Source organism: Lepidochelys kempii, chromosome 2 (genome assembly GCF_965140285.1).
Source record: "Lepidochelys kempii isolate rLepKem1 chromosome 2, rLepKem1.hap1, whole genome shotgun sequence".
NCBI classification, from domain to species: Eukaryota; Metazoa; Chordata; order Testudines; family Cheloniidae; genus Lepidochelys; species Lepidochelys kempii.
In genome coordinates, this window is record NC_136381.1 from 173,083,210 (window position 1) to 173,110,529 (window position 27,320).

Below are 27,320 nucleotides of genomic sequence, written 5' to 3' on the forward strand. Positions count from 1 at the left end.
CGGCTGTGGCATGGGACTTGCATCGGCAGCTCACTGTCTGCGTGTGTGTACAGACAAGGATAGATGTGTGCTGCAGCTCATTCATTGCTGAGTCATTCCTTTTAAAAAAGCATCTGCCAGAGCAAACAGGAGGAGGTAAGAAGCCCTGAATTTTTCATGTGAACAGTGACAGAACTGCTAACCTGCTCTTCTAGGTAAATTAATTTAGAATATTAAACATAAGAGTGCAGCACTGCATCCTGAACACTGATTAGGGATTCAAAGTGGAATGAATCTCTCTTGCCTGCACTCTTTGTCTCTTTTTAAACTGACTGCACTCTTTTCAAATGCTTGATTATGTATGTTGGAAATAAATTAACTTAATATGCCATTTGCACAGGATTTTTAAATGTTTCATTTCCTTTAAATTAATCCACTCTGAATTCTTTTAGTTACACTGATGCTGGTTTTAGAAAAATGATAATGAAAACAATCCCTGTACAGATAATGTATTATTTTTTCTAAGTTTGTCTTCTCCAGATAAGTAGTTTGATTCTTAGTCCTGCTGCCTGTCAACTTGACAAACAGCATCAGTAGAGAGAAACAACCAGGGCTTGATACGACATACCCAGGAGCCATTGTTTGAAATGTCTGACCCTTACAGGCAAGGAAACCTTTGCAAAGAGTGTATAAGAGATTTTGTAGTTTGCAAACCAGGAAACCCAATCTGAAGCCAACAGCTTCTGAACTGTGACATGATACATCTTAGTCAAACTTGCTTCCCCAAAGTCCACAGACAGACACTGAAGTAGAGAAACCTTTTATGAGGAGGCAAATGTGGAGGGGGAAAAAGGAAAATGTCATCAAAATATAAAGAAAATAGCTAATTCTTTCCACACGTCTTCATTATTCAGTGAAACCCATTCAGGGCAAAATAACTGTTTAGCCTATAAAAGCCATTTCATTTTAGTAAAGTGACCATAAAGTGCAACTGAGAGCATTATAGATAGCACAGCCTTAATGTGGATTCTCAGTGTGACCTCTGCTAGGTTACAGGATCCAGACAGATACAAAAGTGCAAATAGCAACACCTATCTTTAATAGATGAGAAGTTCAAATAGAGCTCTAAATTACAGCTATCCAGTTCTCATTTGGCTAGTTTGCAGCAGTCAGCAGTCGGCTAATACTCCTCCCCCATCCTTTCACATGTTTCTTGAAACATGAGTTATAAATGGTAGGTTTCAGAGTAGCGGCCCTGTTAGTCTGTACCCACAAAAAGAACAGGAGTACCGTGGCACCTTAGAGATTAACAAATTTATTAGAGCATAAGCTTTTGTAGGCTACAGCCCACTTCATCGGATGCATAGAATGGAACATATAGTAAGAAGATATATATATATATATATATATATACACACACACACACACACACACAGAAGGTGGAAGTTGCCATACAAACTGTAAGAGGCTAATTAATTAAGATGAGCTATTATCAGCAGGAGAAAAAAACTTTTGTAGTGATATAAAGAGTTCTGTGATAACATACATCAGTGTTTGGTCTCAGACAAGAACCTACTCCTTCATTCTCCATAATTTCAGTGTTTTTCCAGAAATAGGTGATTATGGGAATTGCTGCATTTGCCTAGGCATGCTGGGTTTTTTTTTTTTTTTTTATTTCCCTGCCAAAGTGTGAGGATCCTGGAAAATGAACAATCAGCACTGCCATATTCCTCTTCAATGCCACTTTGTTGTTGTCTTCTCCCTCTACAGCAACTCCCTCTGCACTTATGAAGCAGATTAACATTTAATGTGATTATGCCCATGATCTGCATATCTGGTGCCTCAGCTGGCATCACTTAGAATGTGCTAGAGTATGTCACATGCCCTGCAGAGCTGAGAAAGAAAGAGAAGGTGGGAGGGAAAGAAAAAATAGTAAAAAGAGAGCAGGGGAGAGGAAAGAAAGAGAAAGGAAGAATTGATGGAAGCAACTAGAATGGCAAAAGAAAAGATTTCCAAAATAAAATAAAGCTTCTGCACTGATTTTTTTTAGTTTGTCCCCCACTATCCAACAGACTACATAAGGAAATTCCTTGATAGATGAAAGGCACAGAAGCACTGAAAACTCTGTGTAATTCCTACATATATGTATGCTGAAGGTGCTGTAATTAGGCAGATTGTCCAATTAGCCCTCAAGCAAAATGTCCCATTAGAGAAGCCAATTGCACAAGATATGTACAATAGAATTAAACATTTACCACTATCAGGCCACTTTTCATCAAGTATGTGGTGATGAATGACACATTTATAGCCATGCCATATGTTTCGACATATGTGATCATAAAAAAGCACTCCAGTTACCCGCTATTTATGGCAAGGAGATGCAAAATCATGGGGCACAACAGTTGTGGCTGCTTAAAGTCTGTTCACAGTCTCATTGCAATAACTACCACATGTACAATTTTCATGAAATGCTGGGATGGGGGTCCATCTTTTTGTGTAACTGGCATGATTGAGAGAGGTTAAAGGTACAGTTAGTAAATTCTCAAAGTATGTGGAGACAGAGGGCTTTACAGTCCTGAGCTCCAGTGGAAAAGGAAAAGGATAAGTGATGATCATAACTGCTTGCAGAAGCCAACAACAGGTACCCAGATACCACAATGATGACCACAGTGTACAAGACACAGTAGTTTAATGCCTTCAGTAGCAACAACTTGGAATGTGTTTACAACTCTCTACATTTGCTCTTAATGCAGACTGGCCGGTAGATTTAGAGTAGCGCTGTAGCACAGAGCACGAGATGGGAATGGCTAGACCATGACCACACTCCCTTATATAAGCTCATAGGGATCTGGAAAACTATAGTTAGGGCTGGTCAGGCTCTACCCATGCACTCATTGACACATTGCAGCCAAAAACATGGTTGCTTCCTAGATGGATTGACTAGCAACTGAGGTCTCTCTGAGCCCTCTCCCCCTTTAAGATCCTTGCAGGGCAGCCACATTTTGACCAAGAGAGTATAAATACCAGAGATAACCAAATGGGCTTTGATAAAATAAGAACTGTCATGAACTGAATGCTATTTTGAGATTCAAAATATTTAGGAAAAAAGAAAAGGAGTAGCTTTCTACAAGCCATTACCCTCTGATCCCACTGAGGGTTACCAAAAGAAACTACAGCATTTGCTCAAGAAACTCCCTGAAAAAGCACAAGAACAAATCCGCACAGACACATCCCCAGAACCCCGAGCTGGGGTACTCTATCTGCTACCCAAGATCCATAAACCTGGAAATCCTGGATGCCCCCTCATCTCAAGCATTGGCACCCTGACAGAAGGATTGTCTGGCTATGTAGACTCCCTCCTCAGGCCCTATGCTACCAGCACTCCCAGCTATCTTCGAGACACCACTGACTTCCTGAGAAAACTACTATCCATCGGTGATCTTCCTGAAAACACCATCCTGGCCACTATGGATGTAGAAGCCCTCTACACCAACATTCCACACAAAGATGGACTACAAGCCGTCAGTATCCCCGATAATTTCACGGCAAACCTGGTGGCTGAACTTTGTGACTTTGTCCTCACGCATAACAATTTCACATTTGGGGACAATGTATACCTTCAAATCAGTGGCACTGCTATGGGTGCCCACATGGCCCCACAGTATGCCAACATTTTTATGGCTGACTTAGAACAACACTTCCTCGGCTCTCGTCCCCTAATGCCCCTACTCTACTTGTGCTATATTGATGACATCTTCATCATCTGGACCCATGGAAAAGAAGCCCTTGAGGAATTCCACCATGATTTCAATAATTTTCATCCCACCATCAACCTCAGCCTGGACCAGTCCACACAAGAGATCCACTTCCTGGACACTACAGTGCTAATAAGCGATGGTCACAAACACCACTCTATACCAGAAACCTACTGACCGCTATTCCTACCTACATGCCTCCAGCTTTCACCCTGACCACACCACACAATCTATTGTCTACAGCCAAGCTCTATGATACAACCGCATTTGCTCCAACCCCTCAGACAGAGACAAACACCTACAAGATCTCTATCAATTATTCTTACAACTACAATACCCACCTGCTGAAGTGAAGAAACAGATTGACAGAGCCAGAAGAGTACCCAGAAGTCAACTACTACAGGACAGGCCCAACAAAGAAAACAACAGAATGCCACTAGCCATCACCTTCAGCCCCCAACTAAAACCTCTCCAATGCATCATCAAGGATCTACAACCTATCCTGAAGGATGACCCATCACTCTCACAGGTCTTCGGAGACAGGCCAGTCCTTGCTTACAGACAGCCCCCCAACCTGAAGCAAATACTCACCAGCAACCACACACCACACAACAGAACCACTAACCCAGGAACCTATCCTTGCAACAAAGCCCATTGCCAACTGTGTCCACATATCTATTCAGGGGACACCATCACAGGGCCTAATAACATCAGCCACACTATCAGAGGCTCGTTCACCTGCACATCTACCAATGTGATATATGCCATCATGTGTCAGTAATGCCCCTCTGCCGTGTACATTGGTCAAACTGGACAGTCTCTACGTAAAAGAATAAATGGACATAAATCAGACGTCAAGAATTATAACATTCAAAAATCAGTTGGAGAACACTTCAATCTCTGTGGTCACTCGATTACAGACCTAAAAGTTGCAATTCTTCAACAAAAAAACTTCAAAAACAGACTCCAAGGAGAGACTGCTGAATTGGAATTAATTTGCAAACTGGATACAATTAACTTAGGCTTGAATAGAGACTGGGAGTGGATGGGTCATTACACAAAGTACAACTATTTCCCCATGTTTATTCCCCCCCTTGACCCCCCACTGTTCCTCAGACGTTCTTGTCAACTGCTGGAAATGACCCACCTTGATTATCACTACAAAAGGTCCCCCCCACCACTCTCCTGCTTAAGTGATCACTCTCTTGTTACAGAGTGTATGGTAACACCCATTGTTTCATGTTCTCTATGTATATAAATCTCCCCACAGTATTTTCCACTGAATGCATCTGATGAAGTGAGCTGTAGCTCACGAAAGCTTTTGCTCAAATAAATTTGTTAGTCTCTAAGGTGCACAAGTACTTCTTTTCTTTTTGCGAATACAGACTAACATGGCTGCTACTCTGAAATAAAACATTTATGGTATCATTGCTCACTATTATTTCTACACTTCATATTCCATAAGTGGAGTTGCCAAAGGAATATGAACAAGCCCAAAGAGGAGCAGGGATTCAGAAATGCCAAAAATCATTTGAGAATTGGCTGGAGATCTAATAAAGTCAGATTAAGTTTAGATCTACATCAAACATTGCAAACAACATAGCTTGTTTCAGTGCAATTCTTGTATTAATTACTTCAGTGGAAAACATAGAGGGCTTCTGTCAAGGTTCCTTCCCCATTCTGAACTCTAGGGTACAGATGTGGGGACCTGCACGAAAACCTCCTAAGCTTACTTTTACCAGCTTAGGTTAAAACTTCCCCAAGGCACAAATTATTTTATCCTTTGCCCTTGGATTTCCACTGCCACCACCAAACTTTATCTGGGTTCCTGAAAAAACGGAGTTTGGACACGTCTTTCCCCCCAAAATCCTCCCAACCCTTGCACCCCACTTCCTGGGGAAGGTTTGGTAAAAATCCTCACCAATTTGCATAGGTGACCATAGACCCAAACCTTTGGATCTTAGAACAATGAAAAAGCATTCAGTTTCCTTACAAAAAGACTTTTAATAGAAGTAAAAAGAAAAGAATCACCTCTGTAAAATCAGGATGGTGAATACCTTACAGGGTAATTAGATTCAAAACATAGAGAATCCCTCTAGGCAAAACCTTAAGTTACAAAAAAGACACACAGACAGGAATATTCATTCTATTCAGCACAGCTATTTTCTCAGCCATTTAAAGAAATCAAAATCTAAGACATACCTGGCTAGATTACTTACTAAGTTCTAAGACTCCATTCCTGTTCTGTCCCCGGCAAAAGCAGCATACAGACAGACACAGACCTTTTGTTTTTCTCCCTCCTCCCAGCTTTTGAAAGTATCTTGTCTCCTCATTGGTCATTTTGGTCAGGTGCCAGCGTGGTTACCTTTAGCTTCTTAACCCTTTACAGGTGAGAAGATTTTTCCTCTGGCCAGGAGGGATTTTAAAGGGGTTTACCCTTCCCTTTATATTTATGACAGCTTCAAACTGGTCCCTGTAACTTTTGAGAGATCTATTTGAATCCAATTTCAGAGAAACACCGTAACTTCACAGGTTGGGTCTCTTTCTATTAAGGGCTGAAGCAGAGCATTAAATCCAAACACCACCGAACTTGGGAAGATTTCATTCTGGATTCAGAAGTACTATACAATATGTCATGTTACGCCTTTTTTTTTAAAAATAAAACATTGTGTAAATGGGCTCTTCTGAAAGGATCCAGCTACAGTTGGGGGCAAATGGTATAAATACTGATTTGTACATATTTTTGCAAAGCTGTGATTCACATTGTTGGTATTGTTCACAACCATTTGGACAACTGCTGGGTATCTAAAAACGTTCACAATTTCTAAAAGTTTTACTAATTTATCCTGAATGGTCATTGAAATATGAAATGGCAGAACCTTAACTTTAGAGATTCTTGACTTTTGTATAATTTAATTTCCAAATATAACAGTGTTAACCTGAGAGTTTTGGAGAAAGGGGGTTTGTTTTTTTGCTTTGGTTTGGAATCTTTGCTTTGAATATAAATAGCATTTCTTAGAGAACATCTCACATGGTTTCTAGTGGTTTTGTAGTTTCTGCAAACATTGTATTCTTTATATTTTGCTTACACTGTTGACTAGCCAAAAGATTTTAGAACCCAGAATATTTTTCAGTTACCACAGAAATCCAGGAAGGGCAGAAAACATCATCATGACACATCCAGACTACCATATCAAGACAGTCTAGAGATATTGGCACAAATTATGTCTAGAAACATGGACAAGTGTCTGATGCACTCTGATTTTCTCTTCAACTTTTCTAAGAAAGTGACCCTATTGAAACACGACTATTTTTCAAAACTTGTTGCTTGACTTCATAATATGCATAGGTCAGAGAATTTAAATAGCATTATCAAGAGATAAGAGTTAGAGGCATTCTGGCTTTCAACTGGCTGATCTGTCTGTTTCAGACAAAGGATATTTAGATAGGCTTATTAAATAAAGTACTGTCTGTAGAGCTGTCTGTAGAGCTTTTTAAATTTAACTGTCTCTCTCACCCTCACAAGTTTACTCGTGCATCAGTGACGCCACGAAATTAAATATATTGCTGCTTTAATGTAAGTGATGAAGGAACAGCAATCAAATTCTCTTTCGATCTGACAAGCATAAGAATTTACAAAGCATCCTTAAGTTAATTCTAGCCATGTCTGTAGGCAATACATTGAGGGCTTTGTTTCACCTTGTCATTTTAAGAAAAAGTTATAATTCAGCAAATGGAAGTTTTTCCTTAAACATTTTATTAATAATGTCACTAATCTGCACTAATGCTTTTGCACATATAAATCTGTCATCCAGTAAATATCTGACATGCCATACATAACTGCATTTTAAAGTATTTTCTTGTATTAACTATTTAATGTCAATCAATACTAAAATGTTATAATATCTTTCAATATATTACATAAGGTAATTTAAGATTATATATGTCACCACTACATCATTTATACCATCAGTTAGATAATTCTGTAGAAGAATTAAAGAATTAAGCTTGATCTCTTCACCTTAATTACTATATTACAGATAACATTTCATATTGTTTTAGCACAAAATATAGGGTAGAGGTTACTGAATTTGATCCAGAAAGACATATATGGAATTGAATCCATGTCTCCGGTTTGGTGCTCTATCCACGACACTATACTGCCTTCATTATAAAGCAACAAAGGAAGCTTGAAGGACTGGAAATACACCCAGGATAGTTCTATATAGTACGTAAATATAGAAATAATTGAAAAATAATGCTTTGCTAAGCGGTCAGATGGACAATAATTTTTAGGGTGACCGTCCAGTTTTAAAAACAGAGTGGTTAAAGTTACTTGTATTTCCATTTTCACAGTATTACTCACATTTTAACAGTGAATCAGTTCTATCATGATCTCATTTATGTAGGGAATTATATCTACATTACAGCAAATGTATTGAACAGAAATTGCCTGATGGGAGCGATTTAGCTAGAGCAGGGTTCTGAAACTTTTTCATGGCTTGGATCACACCTTAGTGCAGAGAACGGATTGTGGACCCTCTGCCTTCTCATTCATGATCATATAGACCCCCTCCCCACTCACTGGCAATTTAAAAACAATATCTCTATGGCAACTACAGTTGTTTTGTGGGGAAAAAATGCTATTACGAAGGGAAAATGGTTGGTTTTCATTCTCTTGTCCGGTTACTTTCTGGTTTGGGGACACTATTAGCTTTATTCTTGTGTACAAGTAAATTTATTTTTAGCATATTTCAAAAGTGCTTACACCCAGAATAGATCCACTTTTTCATGCTCAACAAATTATTTCAATCAACTTTTACTTTGAATAGTACCCCAAAGCTACAGCTGGAGCTGAAGACAGTGGTTCATCTCTTGATTAGGAATCGCTAGGATATATCATCAGCTCCCAGCACTGTTCCCTGGCAGTGGATGCCTGTTTACTTACTGATACAGTTAAGGTGCTGGCTATGATCCTGAAAGCCTTAAAGAGTGAGGATCCAGTTAAATGAGAGATTGCCTTTCCCACTATGTCTTATCACTACAACATGCATCTACGCTCTTGCTGCTGGTTTCTGCAGTTGAATTCTGAAGACCTCTGTCAGGGTATTTGAAAGCAAATAGATTCTGGAACCTCTTTATTGTGCAGATATCGCAAAAGATCCTGTATTTGGGAAATTCAGGGAATAAATAAAATACTTCTCTTAGCTGAATATTTAGTAAGCTTTGTATTGGTTATTAACTAGTATCAGCTAAGTGCTGAGACAAATTGCATTATGTATGAACACTGGAAATGAATGAACAGTACTGTGACCAAAACCAACTCATCTCCTCCTTTGTTTTCAATATCTTATCCTTATGCACACCTGTCACACCCATGTCAATACAATGGGATAGGGCCCCTTTGTTCATTTCCCTTGACTGAGGATGAGGGGGTTGGAGACACAAATTCCAGAAACACTTTACCCTTCAGTACCTCTCTTTAGAGCTTATTGGATTCTCTTTTCTTTAAGAATGTCTGCATGAAATCATTCATATGAAAGTATTTTTTAACAGAGAGAACAAAAGAAGCTGTTTGCTTAACATACCTAGATATACCTTTTCATAAGCTAAACAAGATAAAACATTCCCATCTTAGCTATAGAGAAAAAGAAGAAAAATGAACAGCTTATACCTCTGAAAGAAATCCTCTCTCTCTAACCATTTCGGTCTAATTGTGAACATCATGTTGTCCAGACAGAAAAAACACCTTGCTCTGTCCAGAGAGCCTTCTTATCAAATTCTCCCTGATCTAGGACTGCTAACCAGTTTTTGCAAGTTGCCTATACACACAGTAGGATTTTGGGGACTGGCTCTAGGATATGGTCCACTCAGGAAACATATGCTATGTCTACACTATGAGTACTACAGTGGCCCAGGTGCAGCTATGCCACTGAAGGGCCACAGTGAGGATGCTTCCTACACTGACTAAAAGGATTTTCCTTTCACTATAGTAAATCCACTTCTCCAAGAGGCAGCACCTAGGTCGATGGAAGAATTCTTCTGTTGATCTACCATTGCCTATCCCGGGGGTCAATTTTTCACACCTGAATGATGTACCTAGGTCAAGCTAATTGTTAAATGTAGACCAGGCCAAAGGCCTCTTAACAATGATTAGGTCAGATACCACCCAAACAAGCTTGGCTGGTTTAATATGATCAGGCCTCTTACTAAAACTGAATCATTTCTTTCTTTTCCCCAGAAATATAAATTATGGACAGGTTTCCAAACCCTCTGCCACATATACATTACAAATATAACATGAAAGTGGTAATTACAGTACAGTTACCTGTCATGTTGCAGTAAACTTTCAAAGGTCCCAGTGCCCCACTGCCATCTGGATCTATCCAGTAATAATTTGAAGTTTTGCCCAGGTGTTTGTATGCTTCACAGGAGAGGTCATAAATAGCTGGAATGGAATAAAATAAAATATACTAATAAGGAAATTGAAGTCCAGGAGCAAACGATTCCCAATCACAATTACTTTCTTCATAGCTTCATTTTATATTTCACACTAGTGCAAGAACCATGAATTAGTCATTGATTTAATACTTGAAAATTAATAGAAGGCACAATATTTTTTCCAATGTACAGTGGCTTCTAGAGCTGGTCAGAGAAAATTTGATGGAATCATATTTTGTTTTGGAAGAAAAATGGAGACAAAGTTCCAACAATGTCAAATGCCTCTTTTTCATATTTTCAGACAGAACATTTTATTTTTCATTTTAAAACTACTTTTCATTTCATTTTTTTAAAAATGTGCATTATACATCATAATATGTAAAAATGAAAGTCAGAATTGGAACAAAATGTTTTGATTAACCTATTTTTTTTTATTTTGTTTCACAGATAATTTTGAAATGTTCAGGTTTCATTCTCAGTTGGAACAAAGTCCAATTTTGAAATCTCAAAATCCTTTCTGAAACAGAATTTTCAACCTCTATACAGTTCTGCTTGCTCCTTTTGCCACTTACTGTAGATAACTTAAATATTATCCCAGTATTTCCTAAGTGTTCTCAGTACCAGCTATGGGAAACACTATAAATTCTTAGGCAAAGTTAATTATTTATCGAAGTCCTAATTGGCAGGTTTTTAGAGTTGACCACTGTAGCGTGCTTACCATTAAAAATGGAGAGTTGCCACCACTTTGGTCAGACTGTGGTATTTGCAATACTCCAGATAGACTTTTCTATTAATTAAATAATTATATGCATAAAAATAATTTCTTACACAAATCTGGAAACGAAAACAAATAATATCTAACTAATATCTAACTTCTCTGTTGTCCAAAGGACCAGATGGTATAGCTTTGTGGGTTGGAATCAATCAATCAGCCCCTAAATGAATGAAATGTTTGTTTACCCAGATTTCATATCTACTCTAAAACCCACCTAATATGCTGGCAATTCCTACAAATTATCTCCTTGGTATGAATGGCTTTATTTCAAATGTCCATAAGGACAGTTCATTCTGCTGGGCTCTAGATGATTAGTGAATGATGAATCCCCCTTTTTTAAAGGCCTCCAGCCAGCTACTATGAGACAGGAAGGTAAATGGAGGCTGGAAACATCTACACCCCCACATAATGTGAAAACAGATAAAGTGAAAGTTTTAGTGTCTGTGTTCATGCGTGTGTGAGAGAAAGAAAATCTCTCTGACCTCCCAATATTGGAGAGGGACAGAGAAGACTATATTGCAGGATAAATTTATTGTTAGAGATGCTTTAATTTAATGAATTAAGCTTATATAAAAAGCAGAAATTTATCATAATTGAATTGTAAGATGTTCCACTTAGTCATTTCCCTTCTCCCCACTTCCACACCAATGAGAACAGATTTTCTCTTTTCACAGTGACTGCACCTGGTTTCGGACATGATTCTGAAAGAATTTATAAGATTTTTGAAGATCAACATACATAGCCTAGATAGAATGATATTTCAGTCAACAGAAGACTCTTGGTGAAGAGTTACAATGGAGAATGTCACACCATAACGAAGCCACAGTATCTTTTACAAATTAACAGTACTACAGAAAGGACTATTCACTGTAAAATGGCTTTATCCTTTGACTGCTGATGAATGAACAAGGTATATCCAGAACATATCTCCTATACTACTGAGTGTATTCTGGCATGGCACAGAACATTATTAATTTCATTTCTATGATACTAGACCACAAAAGTCTTAACTGGCGCAGTGGCAGATCAGAAGTAGTTGATTAAGAGCTCATAAACTTAAAGTTTTTTATATATAACTTCTGTTACCTAGAGTTTGGAGGTATACAACACTTTACGTGATACATATGGCATATCTTTCCCTCAATTTCTTGAGCCTTGTTATTTATGGAGAAACGGGCTCATTCAACTGTTTTACTTAAACACAAGCTTGATAATTATTACCATTAATTGTATCAGCAGTGTATTGCTACAAAAATTAATTAAAAATTATAAAAGTGTACGGTACGCACTATAGAATCTGCCTTTACATTTTTTGCATTGCATTTTTTAATATGAAGAGATTGTGATACAGCAACAAATTCTCCTTGATTAACTTATTTCATCAGGTACTCTGTCCTTCCTAGAGTGCCAAAAGTGTACTAGCTATTTTATAGATAATTAAAGGGCCCATATTTGATATGTTTCTGAAATGCTGACAGCCCAGAAGACAAAAAACTCCTTTATTTAGTCAAAGAAGAGACATGAGGAAGATACAGAAGAAAAGGGAGAAACTAGTATACTGAGACAGGGAATAGTGACAAACCAGGAACAAAATTGAGAGGGAAGAAGGAAATGAAGGGCTCAGTGACGCTGGCATCATTAACAGAACAAAGGTGTTAATAAGATCCTGTGAGAAACAGCAGAGATATAATCAGGGTCAAATTTATGTAGAAGCTTTGAAGGGAGTGGCAAAAATGTTTAAATTGAATTCTCTTGGCAAAGGGAAGCTAGCCATGGGATTATAATAAGAGAATAACAAGGGTGAGCATCAAGTTTGGAAGATCATTTTAGCCATTCTTAATAGGAGGGAAGTAAGGTAGGAAATAGGGAAGTCAGAGAAGTGAAGATTCCTGTAGTCAAGGAAGGAGATAAGCTCAGCATTTTATCTGATGGGAGAGCAAGGAAATGCTGAAGTTTTGAAATGTTGGAGAGCAGGAACTGGAAGGAACTGCCAACAGCATGGATGTTTGAGGAGAAGAAGAAGAGAAGACAGGTTAGAAGTTCTATTTAACTACATTTAATTTTGGAAAGGTGGGACATCCAAAAGAGGATGTTGGAAAGATCAGTAGAACTGCAAGAATGGATATAGGGGGAGAAGTAGATTGAAGACTCACCATCAGCAAAGAGAACATGTGAGTAGATTAAATCACACAGGGAGGTGAAAGTAGAGTGCAAAAGGGAGAGGACCATAGGCAGATCCTTATGGCCACCACTAGAGCAAGTGTCCAACCCACAGCATCCCTGCAGCACAGCCAGGGCCTGAGAAGGCAGCCTGGGACTTACAAAGAACAGACTGTGAACTGCCCTGACATTCCAGAGATATTATTTGTGATGTTCCCTGTCACAGAGCAGTGTTTCCTTTAACCTTTCCCATTTTTCCTTATTCTTTTTAAAATTAATTGTTGATTAAATAACTTGCATTTGCTTTAAATTGTATGTAATGGTCAGTGGGTCAGAGAAGTGCCCAGTGCAGAGAGAGAATCCCAGAGTGGGGATACCCTAGCCCCTGTCCTAGGTGACCACAGCAGGGTTGGGGGTCAAGCCCCCCAGGAATCCTGGGTCCAGCCTTGTTGGGGTTATGAGGACTCTGCCAGACAGGAGAGTAGAAGGGGAGTCCTCAAGAGCAGGGAGGCCGCTGGGTAAAGGAAGTGAGAGCGAGGACTCAGATCCTTTCGTTAGCCCACTTCACCAGGGTTGTGCAGAAGCCCAGGAAAGTTCCCCACAATAGCAGGACTATTCCCCCACTTACACCTAAAAGCTGCTGTCTCATTACCGGCTCAAAACAGAGATTTTTAGAGTATAGTATTTTGTGGGTGTGTAGCAACATTATCCTATATTATAATCTCTCTGAAATATCAAAACCAAAGTAAAATATTCTTAATTATGGCACTAGAGCAGGGTTATTACATCTACTTTCCCAGGAGCAGCCCTTCTGTTGAAAAGAAACCACCACCAACAAAAAATCTGTTTTTCCACCTAGAAGTCAGTTTGTCCCAGTTCCTGTTATATTCAAACAGCAGCCTCATGCTTTTAAAGTCCCCAATGAAACCCAAATATTGGTGTCCCCACATATTCCCACCCTTTTAGATTTACTTTTGTGTGTTTGATTGGCTTTGCCTATTGCTTTATTCTTGTAATAAATATACATAGAGCCAAGTGCAAACCAGAAAACAACAACGTTAAACTGTGCATCCAATGAAGTGGGTTTTAGCCCACGAAAGCTTATGCCCAAATAAATTTGTTAGTCTCTAAGGTGCCACAAGTACTCCTCGGTTGTTGTTTTTTGCTGATACAGACTAACACGTCTACCACTCTGAAACCTGTGCTGATATTGTTTGTCGTGTCTTGTTCGGCCAAAGTCGGCAGAGATCTCTCTCTATATACACCTTCTACACAACTACTACAGCAAATGCATCTTCAGTCATATATCCCAGTTTTTTATTATCAAAGAAACTGAGGCACAGAGTTTAAACTAGGGTAATGGTGCCAAAAGTCACAAGAGAAGTTCTAGATTTAAAGGTCTCCTGACACCCATATCTGTGGTTTATTTACTGGCTCACACTGATGTATATATCTCATGAAAGATTATCTTCAACCTACATATAAGGCTGTATATGCCAACCTACTGAATGACTTCATTTAGATAGATAGATAGACATTTATAAAATGATTAGAATACAAGCTGACAAAATTAAAAGTGGCAATGTTTCATTAATGTTATATTGTAACAGCAACTACATAAACAAAGTTAAAAAGTCATCCCAAACTAGCAAATTCCCATGAATTCTGGGTATAGTCAGATTTGGAGCTGAACTTTGTGGCTATCTCTTATCTCTACAGTGGTCTGATCCCAAATTCCAGATACAAATGTCAGCAAACTTTGGTTAAAGTTGGATTAGTACCCAAACTCTATGGTTTGGAACCATCTCTACCCTCCATAACATTGAAATAGTAAAATAAATTTCAAAACTCAGTTTCCAGTTCTGAGTTAAATTCAGAATTACTTCACAAGTTTATATTTGCTTCTGACTGATTTTGCCACATATAAAAAGTGAGAATGTTGTACGATGTAAAAAGTGCAAAAAACCCTTTGGTACAGTATTGGGGGTTACAGTAAGTTACCCATAAAAATAATCCACTTAGCCCCTGAAAATTAAAATTAGAATGGCTTGTATACGGTGTTTACGATTTGCTGAGCACTGACCAACTGATAACAATTTTAATGTATGTCTTACTTTTAACTGAATGTTTGACACATTAAGTTTTAATGTCACCAATATTGCTTTTAAAAACAGGCAACATTACAAACCAGAATATGACTATTGTTTTACAGAAAGTTATACTTTTCTGTGTTAATTTCTTAGGTGGATATACTTTGTACTTGTAAAAAGTCACTAATTTCACTAGTTATTTGGAACATTTTTTGCCTCTAAACCTAATTATTCCTCCCTACCAAGAATAAGAGTACTTGTGGCACCTTAGAGATGAACAAATTTATTTGAGCATAAGCTTTCGTGATTTCGTAATTTTACATGCATCCAATGAAGTGAGCTGTAGCTCACGAAAGCTTATGCTCAGATAAATTTGTTAGTCTCTAAGGTGCCACAAGTACTCCTTTTCTTTTTGCGGATACAGACTAACACGGCTGCTACTCTGAAACCTACCAAGAATGGAGCTGATGCTTTAAATACACCAAACCTTTCCTCATTAGCAGATCAGTAACTTAATATCGTCTTGATTATCTTGAGCCTGAAATGGTTTCAGAAGAAGGTTTTGCCAAACTTACAAATGATAATGATGCCCTTCTTTAGCAGTGGCTGGTGGCTAAGCAGATGTGGTTGGAAATTACTGCTGAGCATTGCCAGGTCGTCCCCCGTCCCTCTCAACACACACACACACACACACACACACACACACACACACACACACACACACACACACTCCCTTTCAAATGCACAGTAGGTTGTCTGTATAAATAAGTTTGTATCACCCCTCACTTTGAGAGTTCAAATCTAAAACAAATAAAAAAACAAAATTAAAGAGCGCATTCCCACCAGCATCATAGAGACGCACCTTTCTGGCTGAAGGGCATCAAAAGGGATGAGGAAAGCATCGCCACTCGGATCTTAGATCCATGTTCAGATCTGTCTGTTTGAAATTAATTTGATATCTCACTTTATTTGTTCTTAATTACAAGAATATAAAACCTGATGCAGTACAGAAAAGATGCTAAGAAGGTAAGCAGGACATCTGTTCACTGTGGTTTTCATCCTCTCTCTTTTTGGGGGAAGGAGGGGAAGAAGTGTAATATTTACCTGTTTTATTTAACTCTTACGGCAAAACTCATCCTGCAAAAATAGAAAGCTAAAGAAAAATATCCTACCCTTTATAAAAACTTGTGTGGTATAAAACATCCTTCCAACCAAAGAAATAAAGCTAGACACACACTCGAACCTGAGAAAACAAAGTAATGTTAAGCCAAAAGCCTAAACAAAACAGCCTTGCAGCAGGAGGTGTAGCTCATTCAACTCAGGCTCTGAAAGACTGTGAGACAGTTAATTCCAAAGGGGATCTTCAACTGAGAATGCCCTGCTATGAACTACAGAAAGCCAAGTTCCAGGCACTGACAGCTGAGATACCCCAGTGGACCTCAATTGTGATGGTGGAACTGAGGGTAGGAAGCAGTTTCTTAAATAATCAGGTCCCAGACTACATAGGTCTTTAAAGATTCCCACACAGCCCTAGGAATCAAACGAGTAGTCAGTGGAGAGCAAATCTGCTGTGTTCTTCCTTATGACTCAAGACACACAGAAGGTAGCCTGCTGCGTTTTGCACCAGCTGAAGTTTCTGGAGGTTCAAAGCCTGGTCTGAGTGCACCACAGAAATCTAGCCTGGAAGTGTCAATAATATACTGTGGTGAGGTAAGCATGTGTGAGGAAAGTTCATATTCTCCTGGAGAGCTGCAGATAGAAAAAGGCACTCCAAACCACCCAGGCTATATGCATACCTACAAGGCAATGAAAGATCCAATAGAGTACCAAGCGCTGCTGTGGAAAAGAGTAGCATTGCATCCACTTTTGAAGGTCCAAGCATAGTCCTTGAAATGCCCCTTGATTAATCTGCAGCCCACATACCTCCATCCAGGTCCAAAATATAAAGAATAAAACAAAATAGCCAAATATGGGTTTCATGTAAAAGCAATGTGAAGTTGAGTATCACCAGCATATTAAAGGAGATCACAATACCTTATGCTCTCTTCAGTGGCCTTACATACACATCTCCTAACAAGATCCTGAAATGATACATCGAAAATTACAGAAATTGTAAGTAATAGCAAAAAAATGTGTTAGATTATCTTTTGTTTTAGCTTGTGAATTTTCCCTATGCTAAGAGGTAATTTTATTCCTGTTTTGTAACTGGGAAGCAGAATCAGAGGGGAATCTTCTGGGTTTTAAATCTTTTTATTTACCCTGTAAAGTTATCTTCCATCCTGATTTTGCAGGTGTGATTCTTTTAACAACAAGGAGTCCAGTGGCACCATAAAGACAAACAGATTTATTTGAGCATAAGCTTTTGTGGGTAAAAAAACACTTCTTCAGATGCATGGAGTGAAAATTACAGAGGCAGGCATTATATGAAGACACATGAAGAGAGAGAAGTTACCTCACAAGTGGAGAACCAGTGTTGACAGGGACAATTTGATCTGGGTGGAAGTAGTCCGCTCCCAATAATATGTGAGGCGGTGTCAATTCCAGGAGAGGTAAAGCTGCTTTTGTAATGAGCTAGCCACTCCCAGTCCCTATTCAACCCCAAATTAATGGTGTTAATTTGCAAATGAATTTTAATTCTGCTATTTCTCTTTGAAGTCTGTTACTGACTTTTTCTGTTCAAGTATAGCTACTTTTAAATCTGTTATAGAATGTCCAGGAAGATTGAAGTGTTCTCCTACTGGCTTTTGTATGTTACCATTTCTGATGTCCGATTTGTGTCCATTTATTCTTTTATGTAGGGACTGTCCGGTTTGGCCAATGTACATGGCAGAGGGGCATTGCTGGCACATGATGGCATATACAACATTAGTAGACGTGCAGGTGCATGAGCCTTTGACGGTGTGGCTGATGTGGTTGGGTCCTCTGATGGTGTCGCTAGAGTAGAAATGGGGACAGACTAGGCTACAGAGATTGGTTCTTGGGTTAGTGTTTCTGTGGTGTGGTGTGCAATTGCTTTATTTTTAATAAAATTCTTCTTTTAAGAACCTGATTGATTTTCAGTGTCCTAAAACCCAGGAATTTGGTCTGTGCTCACTTTGTTAACCTGTCGGTTGGTATATTATTCTCAAGCCTCCCCAAGAAAGGGAGTGAAGGGACTTGGGGGGATATTTTGGGGGGGATAGGGCTCCAAGTGGCCCCTCCCTGAATGTTTGTTTAAATCACTTGGTCGTGGCAGCAATACCGTCCAAGGACAAGGAAAGGAATTTGTGCCTTGGGGAAGTTTTTAACCTAAACTGGTAAAAATGAAGTGGGTTCTAACCCACAAAAGCTTATGCCCAAATAAATTTGTTAGTCTCTAAGGTGCCACAAGGACTCCTCGTTATTTTTACTGATACAGACTAACACGGCAACCTCTCTGAAACCATTAAACATAAGGGTTGACAAGACCAAACCCTGTGAAACCCTCTTATCTGGATAAAGGAAGAATCTGTATGGTTGGTAATTCAGCATCCTTCAAGGATACTATTTCTCTCTCCCTCTTTTTTTTTTTTTTAAAAAAAGAAAGTTTGCTATAAATGAATAACCTGAAATGTAATTTTCACATAGGAATATAATTAAACTATTTGAAATTTTAATTCTATTTCACAACTTTATTATAGCAGATTTCACTGCAAGTTCCTCCATTTTATGATGCGTAAGAATTTATTACCTTAATTTTGAATGATATATATATTCCCCAATAATTTTCTAATATTGTAACAAATCTGTGACCACCTAGCACTTTACAACTGTCACTATACTACACCCCACAGCCACTTAAATCTTCGTGGAAACAATAGAAACAGAAATATTTTATTTCAAAAGCATATGTTTCTACCACTTGTTAAAGCTTATGGCCGGATGTTCTGATTTTATCCATTAGGGGAGAGCAACACAAATACACATTAGCCAGTTAATTACATGGGCCCTCAGTTAGCCAAAGCTCATCCTCAAACACCTGGCAGTCACTGGAGTTCAAATCTCCATTCTGACATTAGTTTGGTTGCCATCTAGGATTATCAAGGGCCTCTGACATACATTTCAGCAGTTCTGATTCCAGGGAGCAGAGAGTAGTCAAACTCATAGCCATGAGCAAGTTTATTAAAATATAAAAATCACTGAGGGCCTAATTTTCCCACATTTACTCATGTTGAGTAGTGCCTCACTCCACCTTTTGTTCCAGATATGGGTTGCCCAATCAGGCCCAGAATTATTTTAAAAGCAACAAATTACAAAATCATCAGATGTCTGTTGTCTACAAGACACGAGAAGCATAGGCGTAGTTTGACTTCTATATTTGGGGGGGAGCATGGAGCCATTCATCAGGCCAGTGGAGCCATGCATGGGGGAAAAATTCTGTGCCTTCCAAAGGCTTGCAGTTTGAAGGGGCAATGCCCTCCCAAAACTACGCACAAGACGAGAAGCAATTCTTCTGCTGTACTCCACAGTGATATGCCCTCAGCTGGAATATTGTGTCTAGCTCTGCGTGCCACTTTTCAGGAAGGATGCGGACAAAGTGGAGACAGTCCAGAGGAGAGCAACAAACATGATTAAAGGTCTAGAAAACATCACCTATGTGGAAAGATTGAAAAGAATATCCATCATTGGAGATTTTTAAGAGCAGGTTTGATAATCACCTGCCAGAGATGGTCTAGATAATACTTAGTCCTGCCTTGAGTGCAGGGGACTGGAATAGAAGACCTCTCCAGGTCCTTTCCAGTCCTGTGATTCTATTCTACAGGATAGTGGTACAATAAGCAATGTAATGTTCTTCTTGCATTCATTTGTCCTACCCCTGAGTGCTTTGCATTTAGCCTTTGACAAAAAGGTTGTTATGATTAAAAACAGTCAGAGATCAATTTGTTACAGTGGATTGGTAAAGGGAGAAGAAAAAGGAATTATAATCATCTGATTTGACCTTCAGCTGGAGTTTCACACTGCAGGCATTTGGTCACTTCCCTAGCTCTGGCTGTCATGCAAGCCAAAGCCTTCCATCTATGAATGGAGATTCTGAAGAAAAGAACTGAACGTGAATATTCTTCCAAGCTGTAGCACAGAAGTACTTTTAAAGGAATCAGTAAACTGAGCATGTGGGTTCTGAAAGCTCTGAGTTATGGAACTCCACCTCCATAGCTGCTGTAAAGACTTCACTGTCTCTACCTCCCTCCTGCTGTGAACTAATGAACTTATTAAGGATTCTTATTATTAGCACAGTATTCAAATATGCCCTGTAGAGGCAGACATGAAATTAAAATACAGGGGGAAAATAATAAAATAGGTGGCAAGTTGCCAGGTCTCTGTTGAGTTGACTTTGGACTCATTCATGTTGGTGATAAACAAGACAATTACTATTGTGGTGATAAAAGAAATGAAGTAGGGGGTTGTTGTTGGGATGTTAAAGAGAGTGTGTTTCTTTGTCACTGGAGATGCTATAGAAGATGAATGCTATGGGGGTGAATATTGTAATTTGAGTCACCACACACTATTGCAAACCAGGAGCTGGCTGTGAATGCAGAAGCAAAACATCCTGTCCAATGAGAAACCTAAGTTGCATCCACTTCAACTCTCCCCTGCCATTTTGCTAGGAGACAAAACAAGGAGAAACAAAGATGAAAACCAAGAGTAAATCTGATCAAAAGTGAGTGTATAAAAAAACAAAACTAACATCTGTAACTAGAACAAAGATCTTAAATTAGAAGCCATAGTTTAGGCAGTTAGTATCGGATGTTACAGTGTTAGCCTACAGACATTAGAAGATTCTAATCAGACACCAATTTTTAACATGATAATTTCACAAATTAAGACACCCAGTAAGAAACACAAATACCCTTTGTTGGATTATTTATTGTGATTCTCTGTGGCTGAATTAGCTACCAAAGAAAATGAAGTGTTAAGTTGTTCCAAACTTGAGTTAAATGGTCTCATAAAATACAATATGTTTGAGTCTGTCTGGCTTGATAGCATGACATGATGCCATTTGTATCACAGTGGAACATCATTGAGTGAAGTGGGCTGGAGGGAAGCTCCAGGGAACTGTTTGTAGATTCATGCTGGTTTTGTATGGGTCCCAGCCTCAGCAGACTTTAGAGCTGCCCGGGGCTTGCTCTAAACAACTCCAGATGGTAAATGCTCCCAGGTTCACCAGCTGGGAACAGCAAGAGAGCAATCAAGTAACTGTGCCCCCTACTTCCCTTCCCTCCTCACCTTCTGTGCCAGATGCTGCAGGGGTGGTGGAGAAGCTGACTATGTTATTTCCCTGTCTCTTGAAGAGAGAGAAGTTTTTCCACTCTCTTTATGCTGTCAAGGTGGTGAGAGTGGAAGACAGTGGGAACCAGGACCTCTTGCTCCACTGTAGCCTTCCCATATGTAAAATGCAAATAATATAATACTTAACTATCTTTGTAAAGTGCTTGGATATTTACAAATGAAAATCTCTATAATGCTACATATAGATAAAGTTTGGGAAGACATCTACAAAAATTAAGATCAATGTTAAGAAAACAGCTGGGATTTATTTTTAAGAGCAGATGTAAGTGCTTCAAATCACCAAAGTATAGCTAAAAGAAGGATTTTTTTTCTGAGTTCATTTCAATATTTTTCTTGACTTTGATTGTAGGATGTTTGATCTTTCATTAATAAGTCCTGGACTTCTTTATCAGTGTATAAAAAAGTCCTGTTACACAAACTGATGCTTTTCACTACAGAGCTCAAAAATGGCTCCTCCTGAACAGACAAGAGTTGAATTTAGTATGAATTCATCTCAGCACAAGTATCCGCATGTAAAGTTGGAGGGCTTATAATAAAAGCTTACTTTTACAAGCTTGGAGAGTATTATTAGTCTTGCTAACTGTTGTCGCTTCTCTAGAACTGCATCTGAACCTGGAATCCCATGAAAGGAAATCTGGTGCTTGTTCTAATGAGCAATGAATGTGCAAATTTAGCCTATTACCACAATCCAGGCACTAATTCAGGATACTAGAAGAGAACTGGTCAAATGCAATGAGAACATGTGCAATGTAGGAAAAAGTCCATACATTTATTTTTTAACCACTCCCTCTCCCGCCAAGGAATCTATCATAAATAGCCTGGTTTTCTAAAAGGTTCTAAGAAACTGCTGCTCTACCTAAAGTCATCTAAAGTGAGAAGTTTGTGAGTTTAAGAATCCTTTCTGAAGGCAAAAGGACACTTTTAAAGTGTGCTTTTACTCTGAAGAGTTAACTCTGTAAAAACTACATTGTGGAGTTCTATGTTTATTTGTCTCTGTGATTTTGATCAAAAATATGTATTTTTCAAGTTGCCAACCCAGCAACTTCAGCCTGAGATGAGGGAAAAAATAGGTCTTTGGCATTGTCACAGTAATAAATTATTTCCTCTGTGGCACGTGGGTACATTAACTGCCTTCAATGGGGCAGTATACGTGCACATGATTAGCCCTTTTACTGGAACTTGGTAAAATTATCCTTTTCATGGTGCACACGGAAGCACGAGTGAGAAGGTGCCATTTTTACATTGTGGTTTTTCAGAGAATATCTGCCTTTTAAGGCTTTCAGATGGCTGCATGGATCTCCTTCTCTCAAAGACAGTGGTGGGGTAAGTTCTCTCTCTTTCAAAATACTGCACCCAAGGAGGACGAACCAGATTCACAATAGTACAGAAGACTTACAAGTGGCTAACTGGCTAAAAAGTTTTTCTATATTTTGAATATGAGTAATACATTTTTACTAATAAATCTATCAGAGAATAATGTGCAAATATCCTGCAAACTTATTAGCATTCCAGAAATTTAATTTAATTTAGTTCAATGCTATGGTGAGTTTTATAGTAATATGTAATAAATGAACACTAGGTCTAGTAAACAATGAGAATTGAGACAAATTCCCATATTTTAGAGGACTTACTTGCAGGTCTGCTACTGTTAACTATACAGAAAAACTGCACACCATGAAATTTTTGTTCTCACATAATGTATCATAAGTGTCATTTCATCATTCATATCAGGTGGCTTGATGTTGAAATGCAATCAGCAAAATCCACTACTGTTTAAAGTAGTAGAACTCATTGAGCCAGCTGTATTAGATCTAAAGATTTTGAGGAATATTTGTTGACAAATAAGTACAGCATAAAGGCCGTTTATGAGACTAATTGAAACAAAAATATTATATACTATTTTTTCATATCTCTTTATATTTTCTCATTCAAACTATGTTCTCTGACAATATGATACCCATTTACTGACAACATATCAGCTCTTTGCCATCACAACTACAGACACTAATCAGCATATAATGCCAAAAGCACTCAAACAACTTATTATTTTTGCATTTTAAAAAAAAAAGCCTTACACATATTAGCAGAAACATCTGCCTCATTTCTTTTTTCATATTCTACCTCCAGTACATTCAAGTGGGAATGACTTTGTCCTGGCAACTTACTGGAAGTTATTTTCACATTGCATTCATGTAGTGGAGGGGCTGTGAAATTAGTTCCATGTCAGATGGGTACCTTGGAGGTTGCATGGATTGGCATGCTGTTTCCGCCACAGGAATCTCAGTGTTTAAATAACAGCACTGCAGATTATTCATTTATTTAGAGTATTTTCATTTCTCTGTTCAGGAAAAGAGTATATAGATAAAGTATTGTCATTTTGGGTGCTGTATGGTAAGTCAGAATAAAGAACACATCACCTATGATCATTTCTCCTTTCATTTACTATTGTGATTACATCCGTTTCAGAGCTCTGGATCTGAAATTATGCTCAGCTATATTATATTCAAAACACATCTCCCTTCTCCATAATCAGTACCCACTGTCTGCCAAGTAGTGCAACTGATCAGGAACTGGATGAAGCTCTCAGCTTCTTTCCTATGGAGCTTTTTAATCTGTAGAATGTGCTTGATGATTATCTTCCAGATTGCTGGAGGGAAAGAAAGAAAGATAATGGGTAAAGAGAGAAATGTGAGCAGATGATTAAAGACAAAACTTATAAAAGGAGGAAAAACAAAATCTACTGATGATGTAGAAAGGGAAAGAAGAGCCACAAGAAAATTCAGAAACATGGAAATTGGGTGAATAAAAATTGAAATGAAAGGGAAAGGTGTAAGAGAGACAAAGAAAAAATTAGACAAAATAGCAGATGGAAAGAAAAAGATGAATATAGAAAGATGTAAATCATAGTAACACATGATTCGACTCAGCACTATGGTCCTGAGCCTGGAAAGTGCAAATTGTCTCCTGCAAAGTACTCTCAACTAGCAATGGCAACTAAGGACACTTAGCATCTTCAAGACATCAGCTTCCCCTTTTACATTCTCCTCCTAACACATTCTCTTTCCCCCCTCCCCCACCAGCCTTCTTTCTCTCCAACCTTTGCATACACTCCATTGTCTCTTCCCCCTTTAATAAACTTATTCCCTCCTTCCCTGCCCCTTCCCTGATTTCACACTCCCTCCTTTCATCTCTTCTATAAGATAAAAGGAGGTTTCAAAGTTGGAGCCAATAGTTGACCTTCGATGTCAGAGAAGGACTCATGGGAAGGAGACCATTTCATCTCCTCTCTAGACAGGAAGAAAGAAACAGGCCCTAGAGGCTCAGGCTGCCTCCTGCCAGCCACTCCAATGGCTCACTGGCAGGGGAGGGCAGAACAGCAGGTTCTGCCTATATAAGAACCTAGGGAAGACAAATAACAGAGCTGCCAACTGATGCTGCTACAGGAGCCTCTCTGGCACAACTCTGTCCTACTGACTTTATGTATTCAAGCTCATAGAAGCTGCTGCTTACTCTGTCCTGTCCCAGTTCTCTGAGCAAAGTCTGAGATAGCAATCCTGGAAATTCCCTATGACGGCAGTCCTGCACATTTTGACTCTTCAGGCCCAAATGAAGACTCCAAGCAGGCTTGTGATCCCACATTTCATGGTGCTAAAGGCTAGTGATATTATGGTGGATCTGCTGATTTTCATATCCTAAGCCAAGGAGAAAATGAGTAAATAACAGGTAAACCTCAGAAAGTTGGGTGATTCAATTCAAATGAACATGCTGGTATTGTATAATTTTCTGAATTACTCAGAGATCTGGGGCTTCCTAACCAGACTGGAAGAATTGCATCTGAGGCTCTTCCCATATGGAACCTGCCTTGGAACTGGAGTCAGAGGGACCATGTTCCCTGAAGCGACTGTTACTGAAGGAACACTGGGAAAACACAGGGAGTTAGGCTGGAAGCAATTCAGCCACATGGTCAGAGCAGCGCACAGGGTTTAATAAAGTTCCACTTCTTCAGTTTAACCTGCATTCCGCTTCACTCCTTGCAAATGAAAGAACATCCACAACCTCCTTCTTCTAGTGATATTAGAAACACCACAAACATTTCTGCAGCCTCTCATTCACTTCTCCTGCTTCTACTGAGAAGCAGCCACTGAAGCGATGCTCTGGATATTAAAACACACACACACCCCTAAAAAAATTACATATCAATTTTTGGATGAAGGCTCAAGGGGGTTCTTATTATATTGAATCATTTTGCTTATCCCAAATTAACTGAATTCATGGATATTAATATCAGCCCCTTACCTCATCTCCCCATCTAAAACCAAATAATTGTCTGGATGTGGTGAGCTGTATGTAGTGGAGGAACAGAAGGGCTAATTGAAGGGGAAATATTAGGAACATAATGGCTTGAGCTCACTACCAGTTTAAGCACTTAATTCACAATGTTACTCAGTATCTGCTCTCTAAATATAAACACCACCTTTAGGACCAGAGTACAGGCAGCGTATATTGTTTGAGATAATGTCAAAATAACCCAAGGAGAATTTGCACACACGTTTACATTATAATTATCCATTTAATTTGTATATATTTGACCAATAATTTTAGTAGCAGCATTTCTAATAAAATATTTCTTAAGTTAACCTACTATGTCTCCCATGTTTGATTTTTATTCCTCCTTTTTCCTTATTCTTTCCCCCTTAGTTGGCATCTGTTTTCCTTCATCTTAATTTTCTATAGCGAAAAATATTTTTGAACTTACTTTTCTCTGTAAGACCACACTTTTATATTTCCTAATTCTTCCAAAAAGAAAAGGAGTACTTGTGGCTGTAGCTCACGAAAGCTTATGCTCAAATGAATTGGTTAGTCTCTAAGGTGCCACAAGTACTCCTTTTCTTTTTGCGAATACAGACTAACACGGCTGTTACTCTGAAACCTAATTCTTCCAATCTTTTTCCAATTCTGCCTTTTACTTCAGCTTATTTTCCCCTATTATTTCCTGCAACATGACTCTCCCCCTCACTTTCTACAATTTTATATTTTTAAATTCTGTTAGACTGGTATTTTTTTTCTTTCTTTCTTCCCCTTGATAAACATATTTCCACATTTTGTCCTTCCCTTTTATCCCTCATGTTCCATTTTCTTTCCTCATCACCCCAGCCAAGAAGGTACTAGGATAACAAAACCCACTGAAGTCAGTAATACAAGAATTCTTAGCAGTACTCAGGTGGTGTTAAGTCCAGGAATCAATTTCCCTTGCTTGAGGGAAAAGACTGCGATTTAAAAAAAAAAAAAAAAATCTTCCTGGCCCAAATCATCAAAAAGTCAAAATTTTTCATGAAACGCTGGCTGGGATTTCTTCCTGGAGCTCTAGGAAAAAACAGAGTTAATAAGACTAAATATACTACCAAGTACATAAAGACTAACAATATTTTCCACATCTCAAGGACAATTTTACCCAGTTGATTCTGGGAAACTTTCATGGGAGAGTGCATCAGCCACTTTGTTAGAAGCTCCTGAGATGTGTTGGACCACAGCCTAGCTCTGCATCTTTGGAGCCTATTTTAGCAAGTCTAAGACAAGATGCACTGAAAAACGTATACACTTACTCAAAAAAAAAAAAAGTAACAAATCTCAAAGAATATTGATTGCAACATGTAACTATCACATGGTAACAACCAGAAATTTAATCGAGCTTTAGAATGGAATAGAAAAGGAGAAGGCTAAAGAGACCAAAAAGAAGCCAAGAATTAAAGCTTCAGTTTGCGGTTACCAACTCACAACCCCATTAGTGATGCGGGGGCACATAATCTCATAGTG

At 38.6% G+C, this 27,320-nt stretch overlaps 1 protein-coding gene across 6 annotated transcripts in view; it reads right to left on the minus strand.

The window, feature by feature from the left end:
* The window catches only part of CNTNAP2 (contactin associated protein 2), a 1,669,434-nt gene that overhangs the window by 489,137 nt on the left and 1,152,977 nt on the right, over nt 1–27,320 (minus strand). For all 6 annotated transcript variants that reach the window (XM_073332778.2, XM_078851686.1, XM_073332785.2 and 3 more), the window contains exon 12: nt 10,063–10,182. In XM_073332778.2, coding sequence (XP_073188879.1) covers nt 10,063–10,182 — 120 coding nt within the window. The remainder of the gene's footprint in view (nt 1–10,062; nt 10,183–27,320) is intronic.